The sequence below is a fragment of the Mustelus asterias genome, chromosome 12 (genome assembly GCF_964213995.1).
Source record: "Mustelus asterias chromosome 12, sMusAst1.hap1.1, whole genome shotgun sequence".
Classification (NCBI taxonomy): Eukaryota; Metazoa; Chordata; class Chondrichthyes; order Carcharhiniformes; family Triakidae; genus Mustelus; species Mustelus asterias.
Window position 1 is genome coordinate 37,229,504 of NC_135812.1, and position 23,279 is coordinate 37,252,782.

A 23,279-nucleotide genomic window follows, 5' to 3' on the forward strand; every position below is an offset into this window, starting at 1 on the left:
ATCTTTCTAAGTGCCCAGTTATAATCTCTTTAATGATTTCTAACTATTCTTAATTTCTTCCTCTTTATTAACCTTTTAATCATTCTCTGCTGTTCTTTATGCTATTACCAATCATCTAACCTGCCCTGCCATATATATGGATTAGGAGCAGGAGTAAGCCATTTGGCCCCTCAAGCTAGCCCAATCATTCATTAAAATCATGGCTGTTTTGATTGTAACTTCAACCCCACATTCCTGCCTACCCACAATAACCTTTCATTCCCCTGTTAATCAAAATTCAAACTCTATTAGCTCAAGATGTTTTTAGTCACTCGCCTTCAGGTTTAATGCTTACTCTAACTTCTTCAGTTAACCATGGATGGTGGGTCCTCCCTTTAGAATTTTTCTTGATAGTAGGAATGTACTTATTCTGAGTATTCTAAAATATCCCTTGAAATACCTGTCACTGATGCTATCTTGATCTATCCTCTAGTTCACTTCAGCTAGCTCAGCTTGCATGCCTGCATCGTTGCTCTTATTTAAATTTAAAATACAAGTCTTAGACCATTCTCACTTTCAAACCAGATGTAAAATTCAATCATATTGTGGTCACTGCTACCTAGAGGTGCCTTTACTCTGAGGTCATTAATTAATCCTGTCACATTACACACCACCAAGTCTAATATAACGTACTCTCTGGTTCTATGAACTCTTCATCCAGGGTTTTACCGTCAATCTGATTTTTCTAGTTTATATTTTGACTTAAAGTCACCCATGATTATTGCCTTCCCTTTATCACAAACCCTCCCTTTTTCTTGTATATTTCGCCCTATATTGTGGTTATTGTTTAGGAGGCCTGTAGGCCATTCCCTCTAGTAACTTCTTTCTCCTACTATTCCTCATCTCCACCCCAATCGAATAACATCCTGAACCAAGGTCACCTCTAATTTTTGCACCAGTGCCATCTTTGATTAACGGGGTTACCTCTCAGCCTTTACCCAGCTTTCTATTCCTCTTGAATGTCTCATACCTCTCAATATTCAGGACCTAATCCTTGTCATCCTGGAGCCACGTCTCTAATGGCTATCAGATCATATTTCCTTGCTTCAATGTGCACTATTAATTTGTTAACTTTGTTATGAAGGCTACATGCATTCAGACACGATGCCTTTAGTTGTCATCTTTGTAATATCCAGTATCAATTGTTGATAATTCTTTGGTTTTATTTTTTGTCCCTTATTTCCCAAATTACTATCTTCCTCATTCACCATGTCTCTACTGTTTGATATTCTACATCTTTCCACATTTGATCCCTTGCCCCCACTATTTAGCTTAAAACCCTCTGTACTTCCCTAGAGTGTCTCTGTGCCCTGTTTGAGAGCAGATTTCCACTCCATCTGACGAAGGAGCAGCGCTCCGAAAGCTAATGGTATTTGCTACCAAATAAACCTGTTGGACTTTAACCTGGTGTTGTTAAAACTGTTACTGTGTTTACCCCAGTCCAACGCCGGCATCTCCACGTCATGACTTCCCTAGTTATGCAGTCCACAAGAACATTAGTCTCAGTATGGTTCAGGTGTAGACCCTTTCAATGGTACTTCTTCCAGTACTGGCAAACTGGAACACATTTTTCACACACCGGTCTTTAATCCATGAATTCATCTCTCTAACTCAAACTACCCTGTGCCAATTTGCATGCGCTTTAGATTATAAATCGAGAGATTATAACCTTTGAGTTTCTCCTTTTTAATTTATTATCTAGCGTCTAATATCCTCTATTAGAACCTCTTTCCTACTTATACCTATGGCATTGGTACCTTTATGGACTACAAAAAATGGATCCTTCCCCTCCCATTGCAAATTCCTCTCTAGCCCTGAGCATATCAAAGAATCCCTACAGTGCAGTAAGAGGCCATTCAGCCCATCAAACCTGCACTGACAACAATCCCATCCAGACCCTATCCCTGTAGCCCCACATATTTACCCTGCTAATCCCTCTGACACCAAGGTGCAATTTAGCATAACCAATCAACCTAACCCACTAATCTTTGAAGTGTGGGAGGAAATCCACATAGACACAGGGGGAATGTGCAAACTCCACACAGTCACCCAAGGCCAGAATTGAACCCAATCCCTGGCGCTGTGAGGCAGCAGTGCTAACCACTGTGCCACCATATCGCTCATGTCCTGAACTCTCGCACTAGCCAGGCAACACAGCCATCTAGAATTTCACTCTTCGCTGAAAAGAACTGTGTCAATCCCCCTCACTGTAATTTTCCCTACTATTACGACATTCATTTTTGTATCCCCCACCCTACCCCACATGTCTGGCTTTCTGTACCACAATGCCATGGTCAGTTTGCTCATCCACCCTGCAGCCCCTGCCCTAATCCAAACAAGCTGAGAGAACCTCAAGCCTACTGAACAATTGCAAAGGATGACACTCCTGCCCTCTGCGTCCTCTTACCTGCCAAACTTGTAGTCACACCCTCCTGTTCATGACCAAATCAAAAGACCCTATCCTAAGTGGTGTGACTTTCTCCTGGTTAGAGCATTCAGGTAATATTGCCCCTCCCTGATGTGTTGCAAAGTATCCAGGAGCTCCCACAACCTTGACACATCACCTGTCCTGCTTTATTCATTACCTAATTATATTATTCACTGATTTATGTTTTTTTAATATAATTTTATTAACTTTACCACTAATTTATATATTATTTTAAACTTTAAGACTGGAGTAGATTTTAACCACTTACCAGATGCTCACCAAGCAGCCAGCTCCCTTGTAGTAGAGTAAGAAACAATTCCTACAAGGTGAGCAAGGTAGAAAAAAAGGAAATGAACACCTTCTTCACCAAACTCCAAGTATGCACTCATTTGCCAAGGCTGCACTAAAAAAATCCTGTATTTCTAGCCAACTGAACTGGGGATAGAGAAACCAGATTCGATCATTTGGCTAATTAACTACTCAGCTCTCTCAGCAGAATGTATTTACCATGTCTGAGCTACAAGAAAGAAAGAACTTCAGCCTACTTACAGAGTACTTTCCAATTACTACTAATTATACACTAGATTAGATTTTCAGAGCAAAATTTAAGAACAAAATTAACACTTTAAACTCTCCCACTCACCAAACTCCAAGTATGCACTCAGTTCCTCAGGTGTAATCGTTTGGCCTCAGTTTGTCATCTCATTCAAAAGACAGCACCTTTGACAATGCAACATTCCTCAATTCTCCAAAGAAGATTAATAGTTATAGAGAATAACATTTTGGCTTTAAGTGTTGAAATTAATGTGTAGAATTAAAAAGGCAACATGATGCTTAGTTCCCATTCTTTCACTGTCGGCCATTATCGGCTAAAAACTCCTAAATTTGCACTTTATGAAGAAGTAATTTATTGTTTCTAGTTGCTAAATTCTTGTTTTTGTAATGTAGGCCTTGGAGTGGGTGTACAACCTGGCGTTGGAGTAGGTGTACAGCCTGGTATTGGAGTAGGTGTTCAGCCTCTCATCGGAGTGGGTAATGTAATGTTTTTGGAAAAATATTTCCCTTGGTTATACTCTGTGTAAAGTGTAAATGTCTGTCTCCTCCCAATTCTGTGTAAATGGAGATATATATTGCAGAGTGACAATATCAGAAGCAAAAGAAAATAACTGCAGATAGCTACATTCATGAGAGATGCAGTATAGGAAATCGATGGATTGGAGTTTATAAATCTGTTTAAAAATCATCAGTCTATTCGTGCCCTGACTAGCTGGGGTTTTCCACTTCTCTGTTACCAACATGGAATATTCTGTTCTACTAAAATGAATCAGGTGAAAATCATAGATAGTTGCATGCACCATTTGAAAAAAACAGAATAACAGAACTGGCAATATCAGGTATTGTGGAATTCAAGAGAATGATCACACTTTATAGTACATAAGTTCATTAAAACATAATTGATTCAAGTTTTCTATGGAGCAGTGAATGAGGCACTTTGTAATCTCTGAGGCTTCCTTCAGTGAAGAATATTTGCATCTGCTGATTCACCTCATTGCAATCAAAATATCCCCATTTGGAAATGCTTGCAGTTTAATTACTCTCAATTATTTGACTTGAATTTGGATTTTCTGCTGAGCCCAAGTGTTATCAGAGGTCTCAAAATGTGGAAATGTAAGACTTCCTATCATTTACTGGGTCTTGATATAAACAACATAAATATGTTTAAGAAGATCTCCAAGAAACATTTTAAGAGTTTCAGATTCATGGTTAACTTAAAACTGATAGTTACAACATCCAACGTTATTCCCCTTTGTATTGTTGCATTCGTCTATTTGAATCTAACAAGTCCAAATGTAAAACAATGTACAATTTTAGTGATTGCTTATTATCAGATCAAATTTTCTATAGCGCAGTGTAAATAAAATAGAGCTTCTTATTTAACTGCCACAGGTACCTACATATTATTGGTTCTGACTCATTGATTTCCCTTGTTGCCTCTGTAAGTTTACCCTGTTTCTGCACGCCTTGCAATTCTATTCAACCCTAAGCCAAGACAGTGATTTTACATCTCCAGAACATTTGCTTGATACTTACCTCACCTTTCCTGAAACCATCGCTGATGCCTTAATAGCCTTGAGGGTAATTTCCCAACATTCACACTCCTTAACTATTTCGAATTGCCATAGTATACCACTCTCTCACTAAACACAAAGGACAAAATACATTAACACTGGATTAACATAGTTTCTTTCCATTTATCCTGTTTGGAGCCAGCTCCACTGGGACAAACACACCAAGGTCCCTTTGTTCCACAGAACTTCCTAGTGTCATGCCAGACATTGAATACTTCCTTGTCAAATTACTCCTTCCAAAAGTATATAACCTCTCACTTTTCAGGGTTAAATTCGACTGTCACTTATCTGCCCATTTGACCATCCTGTCTACATCTTCTTGTAGCCCAAGAAACTCAACCTCACTGTTACCATCCGGCCAATCTTTGTGTCATCCACAAACTCACTAATCTTAGTCATCTATGTCGTTTATATAAATGACGAATAATAAGGGGCCTAACACAGATTCCTGTCACAGGACACTGTCTTCCAGTCACTAAATGTTTGTGATTTGTAAGTATGTTGGCACTGCACCATGTGTTTTATCAAAACGTTGGCTGTTTTTGTGGTGTTCTTCCACAATTTCACTTTCTGAATTCATCTTTGGATGTGTTTTAGATGCAATTGGAATACGGATATTATACAGTATGCTATTGCCTTAGTCAGCATCTCTTTCTCAATAGTGTAGCTCCATCCAGTGTGACCTCATAGGATCTAGGCTCACTGAACACTTTGGATACTTCTGCAGATGACCGGGTTCCCTTGGTAGGATGTAAGACCCAAAACGTCTCTCGTACGTGCAAACTAGGCAGTTCTGCAACTGCATGTCAGTTGTGTGCCATCGTCATTCTCTCTTGTTTGAGAAGTTTCTCCTGTATTTCTGAGATCTGGGGTAGGTGGTGGCTCATTAGGTTTGTCTTTACCTGCATTCTGAATATGATTTCTGCTGGTGATGGTAAGCCCATATCCAAAGGTATATCTCTCAAGTGTAACATGACAATGTGGAGACCTTGTTTTGCTTCCCTAAACCTCATGATAAGTGTCTTAACTACGTTGTTATATATTAATATGGTCAGCTCACTTGTACAGCAAGATAAAATGATGAAAAGGTTGCATCACAGTGGGTTTCTTAACCATTTAGTTGAGCTCCATTAGATAGCTGTTGCTTGCTTACATTCCAGGATGGATGCGAGGGGAAAACCCATGAATGTCTCTGATGATGTCACTACACATCACGTGACTAATTAAACAAAGGTTTGCAATACATAACATCCCTCCCCCTTTATTTCAATAGTACAACAGCTTATGAACACTTACCTACTGTGAACGTCGGTTACTATTATGATGGCCACAAAGGGCACGGGGGTGATCAATAGATCTCCCATAGGCTTTATGGAGTAGGATCTTCCTTACTGAGTGACTGAAGGCCTGCCCAGTGGGAAGTGAGCAGTGGGGGTGGGGTTAAAGCCTGTTGCTTCAATCCAGACTAGTATCCTGTAGATCTTCAGATATTAACTTGCATGCTGTAAGCCATGGAGGCAGCTCTTGCTTGTATTATTACTAAAGCGTTTTTAGTGATGGAAGTCTGGTCTTGGTGGAATTATTACTTTGGTGACGAGGAGTAAAAATGAATTTATTTCTCTATGGACAACCTCCATCGTCAAGAACAAACAACTTTTCTCCAGCAAGAAAAAGCAGGCAACTTGGACCCTATGATACCAGCAGGAAGACTATAGCCCAATATATAGAATGCATGTGTTGCTTCTTTCACACTAATAATATCAAAGAAGGAAAAATCAGAAAGTTCTTTTGTTGATGGCATGCGGGGCCCCAACACCTCCAGACAGGCATCCAACTTCTGAGTTTAAAAGACACGAAGGCCAGACTAGCTACCTACACGGGGGAACCTTTACAAATAAAAGGCATTACAACTGATCCTGAGACTTGCAGGCAAAAAACAGCTCTTCTCCTGCTCATTGTACAGGGACAAGCCTTATGGGGAGAGGTTTGTTCCAACAGATCAGGCTGATCTGTTGGAGATATTCAGGCTAGGCATGAGGGACTGTACAAAGTTATCAAGTTTTTCAAGAAGGACTGGGTAAAATAAAAGGGACCTATGCCGAGCTTGATTCTACACCTAAATATTTCAGAGTGAGACCAGTCCCATACTCCCTGTTGGAGAAGATGGAAACTGAAATCAGGCATCTTGAAAGTTTAGACTTAAAAAGACCCATGCAATTTGCAGAATGGGCTGTGCCTGTTGTCCCCATTCTTAAGCCGGACAAGTCAACACGTCTCTGTGGCGGCTGTAAAGCTAACAGTCAATCGAGTTTCTAAATTGATAGGAATCCGTGCCCTGAATTGATGATTTGTACACTAAGTTAGCAGGTGGCCAAATGTTCTCCAAGTTGGACATGAACCATGCCGAACTCCAGCTTGAATTGGACGAGTCTTTTTGAAAATATATGACGATCGACAGGCACGAGGGACTATATGAATATACTTGCTTGTCCTTCGGGATCGCCTCAGCGTGAACAAATATTCCAACAAGTTATGGAGAACATAGCAAAGGGTTATCCAGAGTGGCAGTGTGTTTGGATGATGTCCTAGTCATTAAGGCTTCAGAACAAGAGCACCTGACCAACGTAGACAAGGTTTCGCAGAGATTTTCAAGACCTGGAGTATGCTTGAAGAGGGAAAAATTCATCTTTCAAGCAACTGAAGTGGCCTACTTAGATTATCGGATAGATGGCAAAGGTTTTCACCCAGTAGGGAATAAGGTGAAGGCCATTAAGGAAGCACCGACGCCCAGGAATACCACAGAGTTAAAAGCCTTCCTGGGTTTAGTAAATTATTATGGAAAATTTATCCCGAATTTGGTTTCATGCCAACCTCTTTGGATATCCTATTACAAAAATGCCAAGATGGTCCTGGGAGGTGCCACAGGTGGAGGCTTTCGACAAAGTTAAACAAGAGTTACTGTCATCAAACTTATTGGCTCTAAGAAAGAACTCATTCTGACATGTGACGCTTCTCCCATACGGGGTTTGGGTGGCACTTTCACATGACTGGAAAGACGGAACGGAAACGCCTATTGCACACCAATCCATAACCCTTCAGCGACGAGCAGAGGTATTCTCAGGTCAAGAAAGAAGGATCAACAGTCGTATTTGGTGTGAAAACATTCCATCAATATGTTTATGGCAGACATTTCATTAAAGTTACCAACTACAAACCCTTATTGGGCCTTTTAAAAAAAGATCGGACTATTCCATCTCTTCCCCCGTCCCATTGTCTCCACCCAAATACAACATTGGGCCTTGTTGCTTGCAGCCTATGACTACCTTCTAGAGCACCGCCCTAGAGCCTGGATAGCGAATGCTGACGTGCTGAGTCATCTCCTGTTGCCACAAGCCTGGCTCCTCTACCAGCATTAGAAGAAGTCATGATGATCCTAAATGTTTTGGAGACTGCTGGTATTTGCTAGACAGCACAGTGTCACTGTGGCTAGCACTGCTGCCTCACAGCACCAGGGACCTGGGTTCGATTCCCAGGTTGGGTCACTGTCTGTGTTGAGTTTGCACATTCTCCTCATGTCTGGGGGTTTTCCTCCGGGTTCTCCGTTTCTCCCACAGTCCAAATATATGCTAGTTAGGTGGATTTGCCATGCTGGATTGCTCCTTAGTATCAGGGGGCCTAGCTAAGGTAAATGTATTGGGTTATGGGGATAGGGCCTGGGTGGGATTGTGGTTGGTGCAGACTCGATGGGCTGAATGGCCTCCTTTTGCACTGTAGGATTTTATTAAAAAGATTAAGGCCTGGACACAAAAAGATCTAATCTTGTTTAAAATAAGGTATATGATCCTACATGGTGGATTTCGAGGACAACCCTCAGAAGAAATGAAAAGCTATCTGACTAAGAAAGGCGAGCTCAGTGTTGAGGATGGGATCATTATCTGGAGGTTCCAAGTAGTTGTCCCTTGCTCAGGGCGGAGTTCAATACTAACAGCCACCTACAAAATGGCCAGCCTGGAGTATCATAGATAAAAATACTGGCTAGAAGCTACGTCTGGTGGCCCGGCCTCGACTCAGATATCACAGACTTAGTAAAGTGTTGCAACTTATGCCAAGAGAATCAGAAACTCCATCCGTCAGCCACCATGGGAGTGGATTGGCAGGCCATGGGCGAACGCATATCAACCTTGCTGGACCCTTTATGGGTTCCAAGTTTTTATTCATGATAGATGCACACTCAAAGTGGTTGGAAGTACACCACATGGTCTCCATGATCTCTCAAGCTGCCATAAAGAAATTATGACTGTGTTTTTGCACACACAGAATACCAAAAATCCTGATTCTGATAAGAGCATGTACTTTATTAGCAATGACTTCTAGAACATCATGCTCTCTCATGGTATCTGGCACATTCAAACAGCACGTTATCAATTGTTGTCAAATGGATTGATGGAATGGGCAGTGCAAACCTTCGAATGCAGCATGAAGGAACAACCAGCAGCATCCATGGAGACCAAATTGTCACGATTCTTGTTTGACAATCGGACCACACTTCACACAACACCAGGAATTTCCCAGTTGAACTGCTAATGGGATGGTAGTTTCACACAAGACTGAGCCTACCAAACCTGGCGGAGAGGGTGGGGTCCTAACGAGAAAACCAGAAATAAAATCACGATTCTGCAAGGGGAGAAAGATCATTTAAAACCTGATTCACGTAAGGAACTTCGGAGATGGTCGCAGTTGGGTCCCTGGGATCATTATGGAGAAAGCAGGGCCAGTATCTTAGAGTTAAAGTCCAGGGTAACACCGTAAAGAAATACTGGACCAGCTCAGGGGTCGGGAGTCCATTCCTGAACATGTCTCCGTACTGGCCATGGAGGTGGCTGCCACCAGTGTCTGCCCACAACTCAAAGCCAACCCCACATTAGCCCCTCCAGATAACAAGAACACAGTCTCTGAGATAGAAGCAGAAGAAATTGGCATCCTGGCTGAAGCGGAACCCAAGGAGGAACCTGTATCAGTCATCCTGCAACGCTCCCTCTGGGAGTGCTGCCAGATCCAGCCAGTCATACCGCCAGACCCAGCCCTGCCTTCAGACCTCAGACCAACTGTCAAGCGATGGAATGGTCCTACTTGTATTCAGGGGGAGAAATGGACCTAAGGGAGGAGGGATGTTATGATGGTCATGAGGGGCACCGGGAATCATCAATAGATCTCCCCGTGGGCATCATGGAGCATCATCTTCCTTAAGAAGCGAGCAAAGGCCCGCCCAATGGGAAGTGAGCAGTGGGGGTTACAAACTGTTGCTTCAACAGGGACCGATAGGTATCCTATAGGTCCCTGCGTATTGACTTGCATGCTTACATGGTATGGCTCTTTCTTGTATTATTATTAAAGGGTCTTGGTGATGGAAGACTGCCCTTGGCAGAATGATTACAGTTATGTTACCAAATATTATATAATGTACAGTAAGAGAATCTTTTTGGACATTGATTTTTTTCTTTTGGTCAGATACAAAATTTTGGAGTTTTATTTTTAATATCCTCCATAGTATGTTCTTCACTAATAGCAGGTACTTCATCTTGTGAAGTTACTTCCTTGTTAGCTTCCATAGATGTGGATTGCTTGATTTAAATTAATTTTTTTCATTCGTATTACATTATGACTTAAATACCAGAAATTTGGACTTGGAGAGACATTTACGTGCTAAGCAATGGTAACACTTAAAATCTTTATGGTTCATGTGGGATGGACATTCAAATATACGATTGACAAACACGTGTTTTATCACTGGGCAAGTAAAATTAGACTGATGTCATTGGGAAATGTCTGGTCGTTTTAAACCAGTGTTGTGAAACACAACTCGAATTGCTCCAGGAACAATTTCTCACACGTCATTTTCTTTTCCTGTACAATCCTAATGCAATTGTGTTGCAAAACACATCGATTCCACACCAGATGAATTCCCAATTGTAATTCTATTGATCTTGTTGCTTCAAACACAAACAATTCTCCCTTCCTTATTCCGAGTAAAGAATCTTGGCTGTTTCACTTTTTCATGTTTATATTGTAATTTCTTTAATACAACATTGTGCCAGGATTCCATCACACTTTTGAGATCATACTGTAGTAGGTAAAAATTACCTCTGAGGCTGGTATGAGTCAAAATAGTGTAGGCTTTATTCTCACAAGGTTGCGGGAGAACTTGACCCCTTGAAAGCGGAAGACAAAGTTCTCCCTGAACACAGAAAAGTGGGGATATATATACAGCATGGCTTCTAATACTGGTCACGTATCAACCCCAGACCAGTCATGACTCAGAAATACAATTTACAACTGCTGGTCACGAAGCAAGCTTCCAGACCAACTACAAAAAATACATTGATAGCTTCTTAACCATAAACCAGTGTATCTGGCATTCTCAGCTCATGAAGCGCAGGTCTTCTGTTTCCTGTTCTTCCTGCGGTTTCCCTTTGAAGTTCCGACGCTCTTCCAGCTGCCCCAGCGGGAGTTCCTCTTCAAACGGCTGATATCGTGCTCCACACCATGGAATCGCTTGTCTTCCGCAAACCACACACAAACTTGTAGGAAAGGTAAGACTTCACAAACACATTCACATTTACATTGACTATCTACTGTTATAAAAATAAAAGTTAACTGGTATTAATGTCAGAAGCAGCACAAACAAGAATAACTTTTATTCATGTCAAAAGCAGTATAAACTGAGGGAAAGCAGTATAAATCTGAGAAGATTAGCCACAATGAAGGGTTACGCTTGTGATACATTCTAAGTACAAAGTTCAACCTTTTAGGTACAAAATACATTAACCCTTTCCTTTGAGGTACAAAATACATTGAGTACAAAAAATATTAACCCTTTCCCTTCTTCAATCCTCCCTTTTGATCGGGGACAAGTTCAAACATGGCCCCATGACCAATTCAGAGCCAAAGGTTACCAATATATATGGGCCAGCCTCCTTCGTCAGGAAGACTGCCCCTTCTGCCTGTACACTTGCACTCGGCATAATTCAGGCTGTTCGTTCAATAATGTCATATAAATACAACAAGCAATAACAATGACAATTAATACAATCAACCCATGCATCAGATATGATCTCCACAACCCAAACCATTGCCCCAGCCATCCCGGAGGGTTGTAATTATGATATTGGCTCCCTTCATCCCGTATTGTCTTCGCTACTCATTGGATATGATCTGCCAAACGAGTTATATTTTAATCATCTGGGATATACGTGCAGCATTCGGAGCGCACATGCCTCCCTGGAAAGCCAAAACACAATCAAGTGTCAATCGGTTCTGTAAAGCAACAGTCCGGATTGCTAAACACCAAAAATTCCAGTTACATTAAGTTACATTGCATGGGAGACCCCAATCACCTTGCCCCTCCAACAGAGTTGGCAACATGGCATGGTTAAGGAATCCCAAGCAGCGGTCCCTACGGGTTACCTCCCAGGGACTTATTCCATGTGTCGGAAGGTTACAATAGACAGAATCATCGTTACAGAGATGCTTGCGATGCTCTGTCCCCAAGTCTACACAATTCCACCTCTACTTCCCCTCCGTGACTAGCAGGGCAAGGGTGGTGAGAAGCAGCAAAAAAATCATCCTATCACCTAACCCACACGACCATTATACAATGGTCCAAAGGCTATACTGCCCGCACGCCACTGCCCCCGAACCCGTTCAGCTTGCTTGGAGGTCAACCGTCTCACATATCTGTGAATCAAGCACACTACACAATTTTAACCTCATAGGGCCCTTCCATTTAGGGGCGAACCCAGGTTTGTCAAGTAGTGCTTTTACTAGGACGCAACTTCCCGCCCGTCAGGGAGCATTTCAAGCTCTCTCTCCCTGTGTCTCTTTGTTCTGGATTGTCTTTTACCAATTTGCGCATCCCTTTTAGTTAGGTGCTTAGTTCCAAAACATATTCCCTGAATTCATCTTTTAGTGAATCAACATCATCGCCCATTCTATGATTTCTATGATTCTGTCATTAATTTCATAAGGGGTTGATCCGGTTGTCCGGTTTGTGGTAACTCTTAATCTCATCAGTATAGTGGGCAATATCTCTGTCCACAATTTCCCGATATCTGTATGGCTTTAGCTAGTACATTATACAGTTAACTACACACCCCCCTTCTATAGGAAGCTTAGTGTGAATTAAATAACACTTTACACTGGTTTTTCGGCTGCAGCTAGAGATCCATTCATTTGTATATAATCTCATCAGAAAACATCACATTCCCCATTAAAATCACATACCATACAGCTCCAATCTTTATATAATGTACTCTTACATTATCTCTAATTTAATCATTTGTATGGCGAGGAAAACAGGAAGCTCCCACAGAATTATGTTTTATCAATACACAACATATAATATATAACTATATTATACAAAATTGGTGAAGGCTTTTCAGGATTTTATTTTATTTTTGGGTCTATATAGCAGTGCTATACTGTATAATAAAAATAATCAAGCGGCAGTTGCATCATACCACTTTACACAGCAAAACCGTAATATCCAAACCCTTTTTAATTCAAGCCGTTTCCAATTTTAAACTGAGCTCCAGATCAAACCCCCGCACTCGAGGAAAACAACAGGCACCAAATCAAAACCAAAGTAGGTACAATACATACTAGTTAATTAATCAAAAACATTTTGGTTTGATTTTTAACTGGCCAGATTTTAAGCTTTGCAGTATTTTATATTTGGCAAACTTTGAACAATAGATAGCACATAAAATTCCAATGGCAGTACATAATTTTAACCAGGTTACAGAATATTAAACTATTAGACATTCGTAAATCACTATATCCTGCGGATCTTAATACTGCATTCTAAATGGGCAATTTGCATTGGCAACTAAGATTTAATTGATTAATCTCCTGCTGGAACTTGAAATAAGCAGAATTACGATTCATTTCACTAACTTAAAATATTTTAAACTGACTCATATCTACTTTTCCATAAAATTGCTTATTTTCTCCCAATTTCTCAACTAACTCTCTCATAATCTTTAAGACAAAGGAGAGAGCACATGGTTCCCTCCAAGGTTTAAATCCTTTCTTAACAAAATTCAAACACAGGTTTATTCAAAATTCAAATTGGCTATTTCAAACTTCAATTTATGTACTTTGATTTTGAAATTTCAACTTACCTTCCAATTTTATTTAAACTCTGTATCAAACCCACTGTTGTAAAATCACAGCAGGGAAGAACATCAAAACAAACAACTCTGTTAAACACACATAGACACACATGGAAGCTTCCAACACTCATCCAAACTTAACATCTTAAACTGAGATGTAAGTAAAACATTTAAAAGAATACACAACTTGGATTAAGACAGTCACTTTTATTCTTCTTTCTTCCAAACTGTAATTACACTCAAAACAGAAGTAAATTCAAGAAATCTTATCACTTTAATCTTTAACAGTCTTAACACCATCCCAGCTCTCCTGAGGCTAAACTAAGGTCATTTATTACCCGCAATAAACACTCCACAAAAACAAACAAAGGCTTCAACAATTCCTGCTCTCAATCTAATACAACAACAACCACCTACATTCGACTAGCAACCAGATCACACAAACACACCGAAATACAAAATCTAAGATCTCTCCTATCCACCTCCAGGTATGCCATTAGCCCATTCTACCAACTCATCATAGTTCGGGGTATTGAGAATTCCCATTTAAGGATTTTTTGGTGAACACTAAAGAATTCATCCTTAAAAGCCTGGATGAACGCTCGATCTTCTCGACCTGGGTTTCCTTGTCCTGAGCACTCCTGATATACCTGGAACAGTAAGAAGTTTAACAACACCAGGTTAAAGTCCAACAGGTTTATTTGGTAGCAAAAGCCACATAAGCTTTCGGACTTTAATCTGGTGTTGTTAAACTTCCTACTGTGTTTACCCCAGTCCAACGCCGGCATCTCCACATCATGAATACCTGGAACAACCACCCCCATATTCAGAAGCTCCTTCCCCTTTTAGCTGTTTTGTTGTGGTCATTTTGCTCCAGTTAGTAGGAACATTCTCTACCACTCTCAGAATTTCTACCTTAAACTGGGCGAAGGGTGTCTGCTGGGCATCTATCACTGATGTTAGGGCGACTATATGTGTCCACCATCCCCCACTATAATCCTGTGCTGGAGGAGCGGCGGGTTCACCTGCTACCTGTCTCCACTTACCCACTGGACAAGCTGCCCTTACCAGCTGATGTACGTCTCTCAGGTGTAATAGGTGTCCTACCCAGATTGTGTCTAATTCTTCCCAGAATTTAGTGTTTGCGCTTCTAGCTTGTAATTTACCCAGGGAAGCCATTATCTGCTGCCTCTCACCTGGGGTGAATGGTTCATAATTTACTTTTGGCTGCGCATCTGTTCCCCCTTGGGTTACTAGCACTAAGTTGTGTTCGAATGCTTCCCACGCCTCTGGAGGAGCGGTTAGCCCCTGTTGTGTGGACTCATAAGGTAGAGGAATGGTTTCCCCTCTCCATTGCTTTTCTTCTAATACTTGGTTTTGTTTCTCCAGTTCCCTTACTCTGGATTCTAACTCCCTAATCATTTCTTTATCCTCACTCCACTTCTTAGTAGAGGCGACTCAATTAGTCCAGCTAACAGTATTAACAATACTCCTAATTTCTTTGTCATGTTTCTCTTTTCTTTATCCAACCACTTATGCTGTTGGCCCAGAGGGTAGGATGAGTTCCACCCCCCTTTTCTCATCTGTTTAATGAATTTGTTCCTCTTAGTCATACACTCATTTATCAGGGATTCCGGAGGTCCCCACTGTCCTTGTGCTTGTGATCCCACCATAATACAGATAAGTTTAATACTCACCACCTGGAGCCTTCTATTCTCCCTTCTCACTCTCCCACTCCTAGGCCGCTCTTATCGGAGTCCGGTGTTACCTTTCAGGGGTGATCAAAACCCTCCGTACCACCGCTTACACTATTAAGCTTACATTAAGCTTACTTCTACTCTGGTGATCACTCAGACAGTTTCTCCTTCTCGCTCATGTCTGAACATCACACCTCAGGCACCTTTTTCTCCAGTCTTTACACTCACTTCAGAATCCATAACAGACAAATGCCTCCTTGTCCGTATGTGTTCAGTTCAGGTGTCTTTCACTCTCACACTCTCTCATCACATATGATTAGCCCACGGTAGTTTGACTCACCCTATTTGGTTCAGAACTCTGTTCCAGTTCCCAGGTTGTGGCCATTCAACCTGAGCCCGCAAACAGAGTCCCTGCAAACAGATCCCGGGGGCCTCCCGGGATTCGGCACCAAATGTAGTAGGTAAAAAAACCTCTGAGGCCGGTATGAGTCAAAATAGAGTAGGCTTTATTCTCACAAGGTTGCGGGAGAACTTGACCCGTTGAAAGCAGAAGCCAAAGTTCTCCCTGAACACAGAAAAGTGGGGATATATATACAGCATGGCTTCTAATACTGGTCACGTATCAACCCCAGACCAGTCATGACTCAGAAATACAATTTACAACTGCTGGTCACGAAGCAAGCTTCCAGACCAACTACAAAAAATACATTGATAGCTTCTTAACCATAAACCAGTGTATCTGGCATTCTCAGCTCATGAAGCGCAGGTCTTCTGTTTCCTGTTCTTCCCGTGGTTTCCCTTTGAGGTTCCGACGCTCTTCCAGCTGCCCCAGCAGGAGTTCCTCTTCAAACGGCTGATATCGTGCTCCACACCATGGAATCGCTTGTCTTCCGCAAACCATACACAAACATGTAGGAAAGGTAAGACTTCGCAAACACATTCACATTTACATTGACTATCTATTGTTATAAAAATAAAAGTTAACTGGTATTAATGTCAGAAGCAGTACAAACAAGAATAACTTTTATTCATGTCAAAAGCAGTATAAACCTGAGGGAAAGCAGTATAAACCTGAGGAGATTAGTCACAATGAAGGGTTATGCTTGTGATACATTCTAAGTACAAAGTTCAACCTTTTAGGTACAAAATACACTAACCCTTTCCCTTTAGGTACAAAATACATTGAGTACAGAAAACATTAACCCTTTCCCTTCCTCAATATGGAACAAAAAATCCCCAAATCAGCAATAATTCTAGTGCAAGTAATAGATTAAAAAATACCCCCAAAATATTTGTAAACGTCAATTTACTTCTGCTTGACTAGATCATTGGTGCAGAAATTGTGATAACAAAGAATCATGAAGCTAGAACATCCATAAAGAAAAATGTTACACTGCATCATCATCCAGCAAATGGCAACTATGCATGCCACAAATTTAATATAATTGTTAAATTAGATTATGGCACTGAGGGTCCGTTGCCATTTAATAGAATGTTCTGAGATATCCTATCAGACTTGTCAGGTTCCAACAGTGCTGCACTAAAACAATCACCACTTGAAACTGAAAAGTCATCCTTCATGTTATATTTTTAAAAATATTGCCATTCAGTTATTAGACTTTCATTATTTGTCAAAAACTTAATTTTAAAAGTTTGCATTTCATTTCTGTACGTGTTACTATATCCTGTAGCAGTTGTCCCTATTGCGATAATTTGTCCTAACTCTCCCCCCATACTACATTTTGAAACAGAAACAAATGCTCAATTGTGTTTAATAACAGAGACGTGTAAAAGTAAATTCAGGATGGTTTAAATCTTTTTTTAAATCAGAGTATTGTAAGCAATCTGCATTACATTAACTGCTTTTCAATAGCACATTGGCTGTAACTAAAAGATGCCATGATTCATACCTATTTAATGGATGGTAGGTGCACTCGTACATTGTCACAGTGACCACCCTCGGTGGTCCAACTGGCACAACAACTCATTTTAAAAGACTATTCAATCAGTGACAAAGATTAAATGTTACCATTATTTCTAAAAGGAAAACATAGCTGGAGTAACGGACAGAAATCCTTTGAACGTGATGAATTCCCAATTGAATTTGAATGTGATGAATTCCCAATTGTAATTCTATTGATCTTGTTGCTTCAAACACAAACAATTCTCCCTTCCTTATTCCTAGTAAAGAATCTTGGCTGTTCCACTTTTTCATGTTTTAATATTGTTAGGTTTAGGATTTTGAGGTATAAAACCCTGCGTATTAAAACAAACTCTAATTTTTTAATAAACCCTGAATTTTTAATGTCTAACACTTGAGTCCTCAATTGTGCTTGATCTACAAGGCTCAAATAACTAATGTTTATGAATCAAGTAGAATTTATTAAGCAAAATTTTACATATTCTTAACAAGAAGCAGTGAAAACAATATAGAAGTTCCTCATCTCTCAAGATCCCAGGAAATCTTGGAGTTGTCAACACAGACAATGTCCCTCTTCTTTGTTTACATCTTTGAAATGAATGTTGAACTGTGTCCAGAAGCATTATTTCCCAGAAGCCACAGTATCACGGTGCCAACGAAAATCACAATTCCTCATCTTTTATCCCCAGTCTCCCATTCCTACTTCCTCTTTCGAAGATGGTCCAAATTCATTTCTATTTGTTATAGGACACAATTCATCTCAGATCACCCACCTTTGCAATAGCCCCTGTTTTATGGGTCATAAATTCCAGAAGTTTACATTCCATCACAAACAAATGCACATCTCCTTCCAGCTACAAAGAAGCCATAATTAAAGCTACATTCTCTTATCAACATATCTTAACCCAAGCCCCACAGTAAAGCTATTAAAATCAACAGTTAAGACCACTTCCTATCATAATATCAGAGAATAAAGGTTTCCTCACTGGGACTGATCAATTAAGAGAATTAATTGTTTGCTTAAGCATAAGGTCATCTTAAGTTCAGATTGCTTTAGCTATTCCTTCAAACTGATTTAAACACCTAATCATATTTTGGCTTTAGCTCAAGACTCAAATAAGCTCTTGTCATAAAACAAGTTTATTTCTTCACAAATAATTGCTTTGCCTGTTTCCTTGACTGTTAGTTGCCCAACAAGCCAAAACTGAACGACTTGATTTTGAACTGTCGTCACAGAATAAAATACATTGACATTACAGATTCTGGAAATTAGTAGAATTATCAAAATCATACAATATGAATAACCTGACCTACTGGAAAGTGGAAACAAATTTACTATTCGTTTATCAATATAAGTCAGCCAGTTTTGAGTTTCATCTCATTTAAAAGCACGCTGTTTAATCGACATGCCAGCCCTTCCAGTAATATTCATCAGCCGAAAAAGATTTGCTCCATCAATGTTCAGTTGGTCTGTAACCAACATTTATGTTTGTGTGAGATATCCAGGAAGTTGCCATGATCCATTTATCCTGCACCAGCCAAGTCTACCAGAGATATTCACATTCCAAAACAGAGTCAGTGGGTGGCTCCATGGAGGCATGGATTGCACTTTAAAAACCTAGCTGATGAGACTTGTAAGGAGCCCAAGCACAGCCACTCAGAAAAGGTATGTTGTACCTCACGTGAACACAAGAGTTGTCACTGATCAAGCAGTAACAATGCTGAAGATGCAATTCAGATTGCTGGACAGATCTAGAAGTGCACTTGAGTATAAACTAGCATAGGTTTCCAGACTGGTGGTAGTCTGCTGTACCTTGCCCAACATAGCAGCATAATAAGAATTGGAGCTACAGGAAGAGGAAGGTGATGAACAGTCTGCACTTTCAAAGGTGGAGGAAGAGCCTGTTGTGGCAAGTGTGCCCGCACTTTGCTGCAAGGGATTCCTGGGATGGGTTGATTCAGACACACCATAGTTAATCTGAGGCAGTGAAGCCACCTGGCGCACCAACATTTTCTGCTGCTGCCCCAGAACAGCCACCTTTATCAATGACCCCCAAGGCTCAGCAGCTGCATCTAGCTGTGTCTAGAATACCGTACCCTCAAGTGGGGCTCTGCACTGTTTCACCTGTCATCAACTTTTGTGATGTGCAATTCACCTTGTATCAACTCACTGTAATCATTGGCAGGCTTACCAAAGCGTGTGTATCTAAACTGGAGGAGGGTGCACCTGATCCAATGGTAAATGGAATGCCCTGAGGAATCTTTATGCTGCTGCAGCAATGTGTCATGAGGGATGCTTGAAGGATCTGTGGAAGATGAAAGACATGAATTATAACTGATAGAACATTTCCTACATTACAATAGTGACTACAGTTCAAAAGTACTTCAGTTGCATTTACTGGAAGCTACATATTTGAATACCTAGGGCCATGTTCTTTGGAGTCAGAAAGAACATTGCACTTTTTTCAACTAAACAAAACAAGTGGCAACCATTTACTGATTCGTTCCCCTTGACCAATCAGGGTCAAGCTACCTGGTTTAAATTTCAAACAATGCTTGCCAGTTTGCCAGTTACTATCACCTGATGCATTCTCTATGGCAACACCTCTACCAATCAAAGTCCACCTGCCAACCAATCAGCACTCTCATAGCATATAGTATAAATTGTTGTAGTCCGCTTTGAAATAATAGGTTTATGACACAGAAAGAGACCTCTTGGCCCATCATGTTTCCACCTGCTGATGAGCTACCCATCCTCATTCCACTTTTCAACATTTGGTCCGAAGCTTTGCCGGTTACAGTGCTTCAGGTGCCTTACTGGTATTCTTGTGAAGTGCCGCGTACAAGACCAAAAGCTTTGACATGTCTTTTTTTTCAGTAATATCCCAGTTTCTGGCTAATATTTATCACTCAATCAATTGTGTGATAATTTTGTGCACTTCTATCAGGTCCCCCCTCAGCCTTCTCTAATTTAAGGCAAACAACCACAGACTAACCTGCTCCTCTTCATAGCTGAAACACCTTAGCCTAGGCAACATCCTGGTGAACCCCTCTGCACCCTTTCTAGTGCAATCACATTCTTCCTATAGTGTGGCGACCAGTGTTGCATAGTATTCTGGCTGTGGACTAGCAAGGATTTTAAACAGTTTCATCATAACCTCCCTGTTCTTATATACTGAGCCTCAGCTAATAAAGGCAAATATCCCATATGCCTTCTTAACCACCATCTCTACCTGTCCTGTTGCCTTCAGGGATTTTTGGACATGCACCCCAAGATCCCTCTGGCTGTCTGTACTTCCTTGCCTAGTGGCGTTCATTGTGTATTTCCTTGTTAGTCCTTCCAAAATGCATCATCTCACTCTTTTCAGGGTATCTTGGTCTTGGCTATATCATTACCTATTGATTCTCTATTGTTACAGGTGGAGCTACTGCATCTAAAGCTGCTAAATATAGAGGTAAATATTCCTACTTCTGACATATTTACTACATATAACTATCAAATTGTTTTACTTTTGAGGATAGAATAAAGCCATAATTATCTTCAGGAATTACTTGCCATCGAGGGAGTGCAACAAAGGTTCATTAGACTGATACGTGGTATTGTCTTGTAAAGAGAGATTAAGAGATTAACTTGTCATTCTTCGGTCCAAATTTTGGTGTAGTAGGTTCTCTTAGGAAAAAGTCTTCCTCTTCATCAGAATCGTGTTCCAACAGGTTCCGCCTTTCAATTCATTATGTAACCAGTCACCTTTATTCTCTAGAGTTTAGAAGAATGAGAGGTGATCTTATAGAAGCATACGAAGTAGAGGGTAGATGCAAAAAGGATGTTCTTCATGGCTGGAGGGTCTAGAACCAGGGTACACAATCTTAGAATAAGAGGTAGGCTATTTAGAACTGAGATGAGGAGGAATGTATTCTCTTAGAGAGTAAATCTTTGGAATTTTCTACCCCAGAAGACGGTGGAGGCTCAGTCATTACATACAAGACAGAGATCTTTAGATTTCTGGATATTAAAGGTATCAAGAGAAATGGAGACAACACAAGAAAATGGTGCGGAGGCAGAAGATCAGCCATGATTAAGTTAACTAGCAGAGCAGACTCAGGAGGTTGAAGACCTACTCCTGCTCCTGTTTCCTACGTTCCTATGTTAAAGAAAAGGAATTATTCTTCTATATGTGATGACTATACGTGAGAAGCACTGTCACCTTTGCTAATTCTTGAGGCATCTCATCAGATGGTCCAACACAACCAACAACATGAGGCAAAGAAATCTTGAGCATTCATTAATTAGGTTTGATTCTTTATCATATCTTCTCACTTCTTTTCAAAATTAGTCATGAGTAGTCTAACCTACCAAAATAGAAAAATTAAACAGCATGTAATATCTCTCTTTTATTCATGCTCTTTCCTTATCCTTAAATCAGTATTTGAGATGGCACTCAGTGTCTGATTGAGGGGCATAGTATTGGGAAGTTGGGTGTTTGAGGGGGGCTGTTGTCACTGAGTGCCACCCCCATGCCCTTGCTGCCGATCCCTCATGACCCCCATCCTGTAACCCCCTCCTGCCATCACTCACTTGTCGTCTGGGATCCAGCAATGTGTGTCCTTCCAGCAACCACAACTGATAGCTTTTGGCAGGCAGGACTTCAACCTTCAGTGTTCTTGATTCCAAGAAAGGCCTGCCACTGTCCAAATAAGTGCCTGAATGGTGTTTAATGCAGAGGACCTTCCCTATAGAGGCAATGTGGTGTTTTTGCCACCTCTGCAGCCAGTGGGCGAGACTCCATCATGTCAACTCTATTAAATAACGGCCACTATTTCTCATTATTCTTGTGATTTCATTGTAGGTCTTGGATTAGGCGCACAGACTGGTGTTGGAGTGGGAGTCCGGCCAGGCATTGGAGTAGGTGTCCAGCCTGGCATTGGAATCGGTAATTTACTGTTTTCTGAAAGATACCTTCCGCCATGTTCTCTTTGTGAAGTGTACAAATCTACTTTATCCCATTTCTGTATAAATAATGGTGCAATAGCACAAAGTGAAATTAATACTAACAGCAGAAGGAAAATTAACTGCAGATTGCTGCCTTCATGAAAGATGCACTTAGGGAAGGTTGACAGATAGTTTAAGTGTCTGCGAAGTTAACATCTATTAATGTGCTCAATGGCTGTGGTTTTCCACTCTGTGCCTATTAAAATTATCAGGTGGAAAATCACAGGATTTGGAGGGCTCAAGCAAAATAATTGAGAAAACAAGACTGATAATTTCAGGTATTTTGGAGCTGAATGTTATCACAGCTTAAGTAACACTGCAAGAATGCATTAAAAAACAATTGAGTCAGGTTTTCTGCGAGACAAACACTTTATCTATCAGGACCCAAGGAAAGTGTCAAACCCACACTATACGGGGAGTTTTTACCTGTCAAGATTGGTGGTTTTCTATGCAGTCATGGGTTCAATCAACTTTAATTGTCAACAAGTTGAGAAGCCGACAAGAACCATGAATTTTATCCTTTGAGCTGAATACATGCTTCTGTTTTTAGGAAACCCCTTAAGACTGGTAAGTCTTCCATTCAAATATGTTAAATGATCATTAATTTCAGTTTAACCCAGGATTCTGACTTTAACTCTCTGCATACCCATTTCATGGACTTCCTAGAACTAAGATCTATAGAGGAACAGATAGACTTTGAAGTGCAAGAACCCTGAAGGTAGCTGGACAGTTATATGAGGTGGTCAAGAAGGCAAAGTGCATACTTACCATTACTGGCCGAGGCATAGAATATAAGAACAGGGTCGCCATGCTGGAACTTTATAAAACACGAGTTAAGCCAATCATGGAACCTTTCAGGCAGAGAAGCCTGAAGCTGTGGATACCTATGGGGAAACCCAGACCTC

At 40.7% G+C, this 23,279-nt stretch overlaps 1 protein-coding gene across 15 annotated transcripts in view; it reads left to right on the forward strand.

Moving 5' to 3' along the window:
* LOC144501380 (uncharacterized) overlaps positions 1 to 23,279 on the forward strand; it is a 338,685-nt gene that overhangs the window by 253,003 nt on the left and 62,403 nt on the right. For all 15 annotated transcript variants that reach the window (XM_078225050.1, XM_078225051.1, XM_078225052.1 and 12 more), the window contains 3 exons: positions 3,416 to 3,499; positions 20,804 to 20,839; positions 22,232 to 22,315. In XM_078225050.1, the coding sequence (XP_078081176.1) occupies positions 3,416 to 3,499; positions 20,804 to 20,839; positions 22,232 to 22,315 (204 nt within the window). The remainder of the gene's footprint in view (positions 1 to 3,415; positions 3,500 to 20,803; positions 20,840 to 22,231; positions 22,316 to 23,279) is intronic.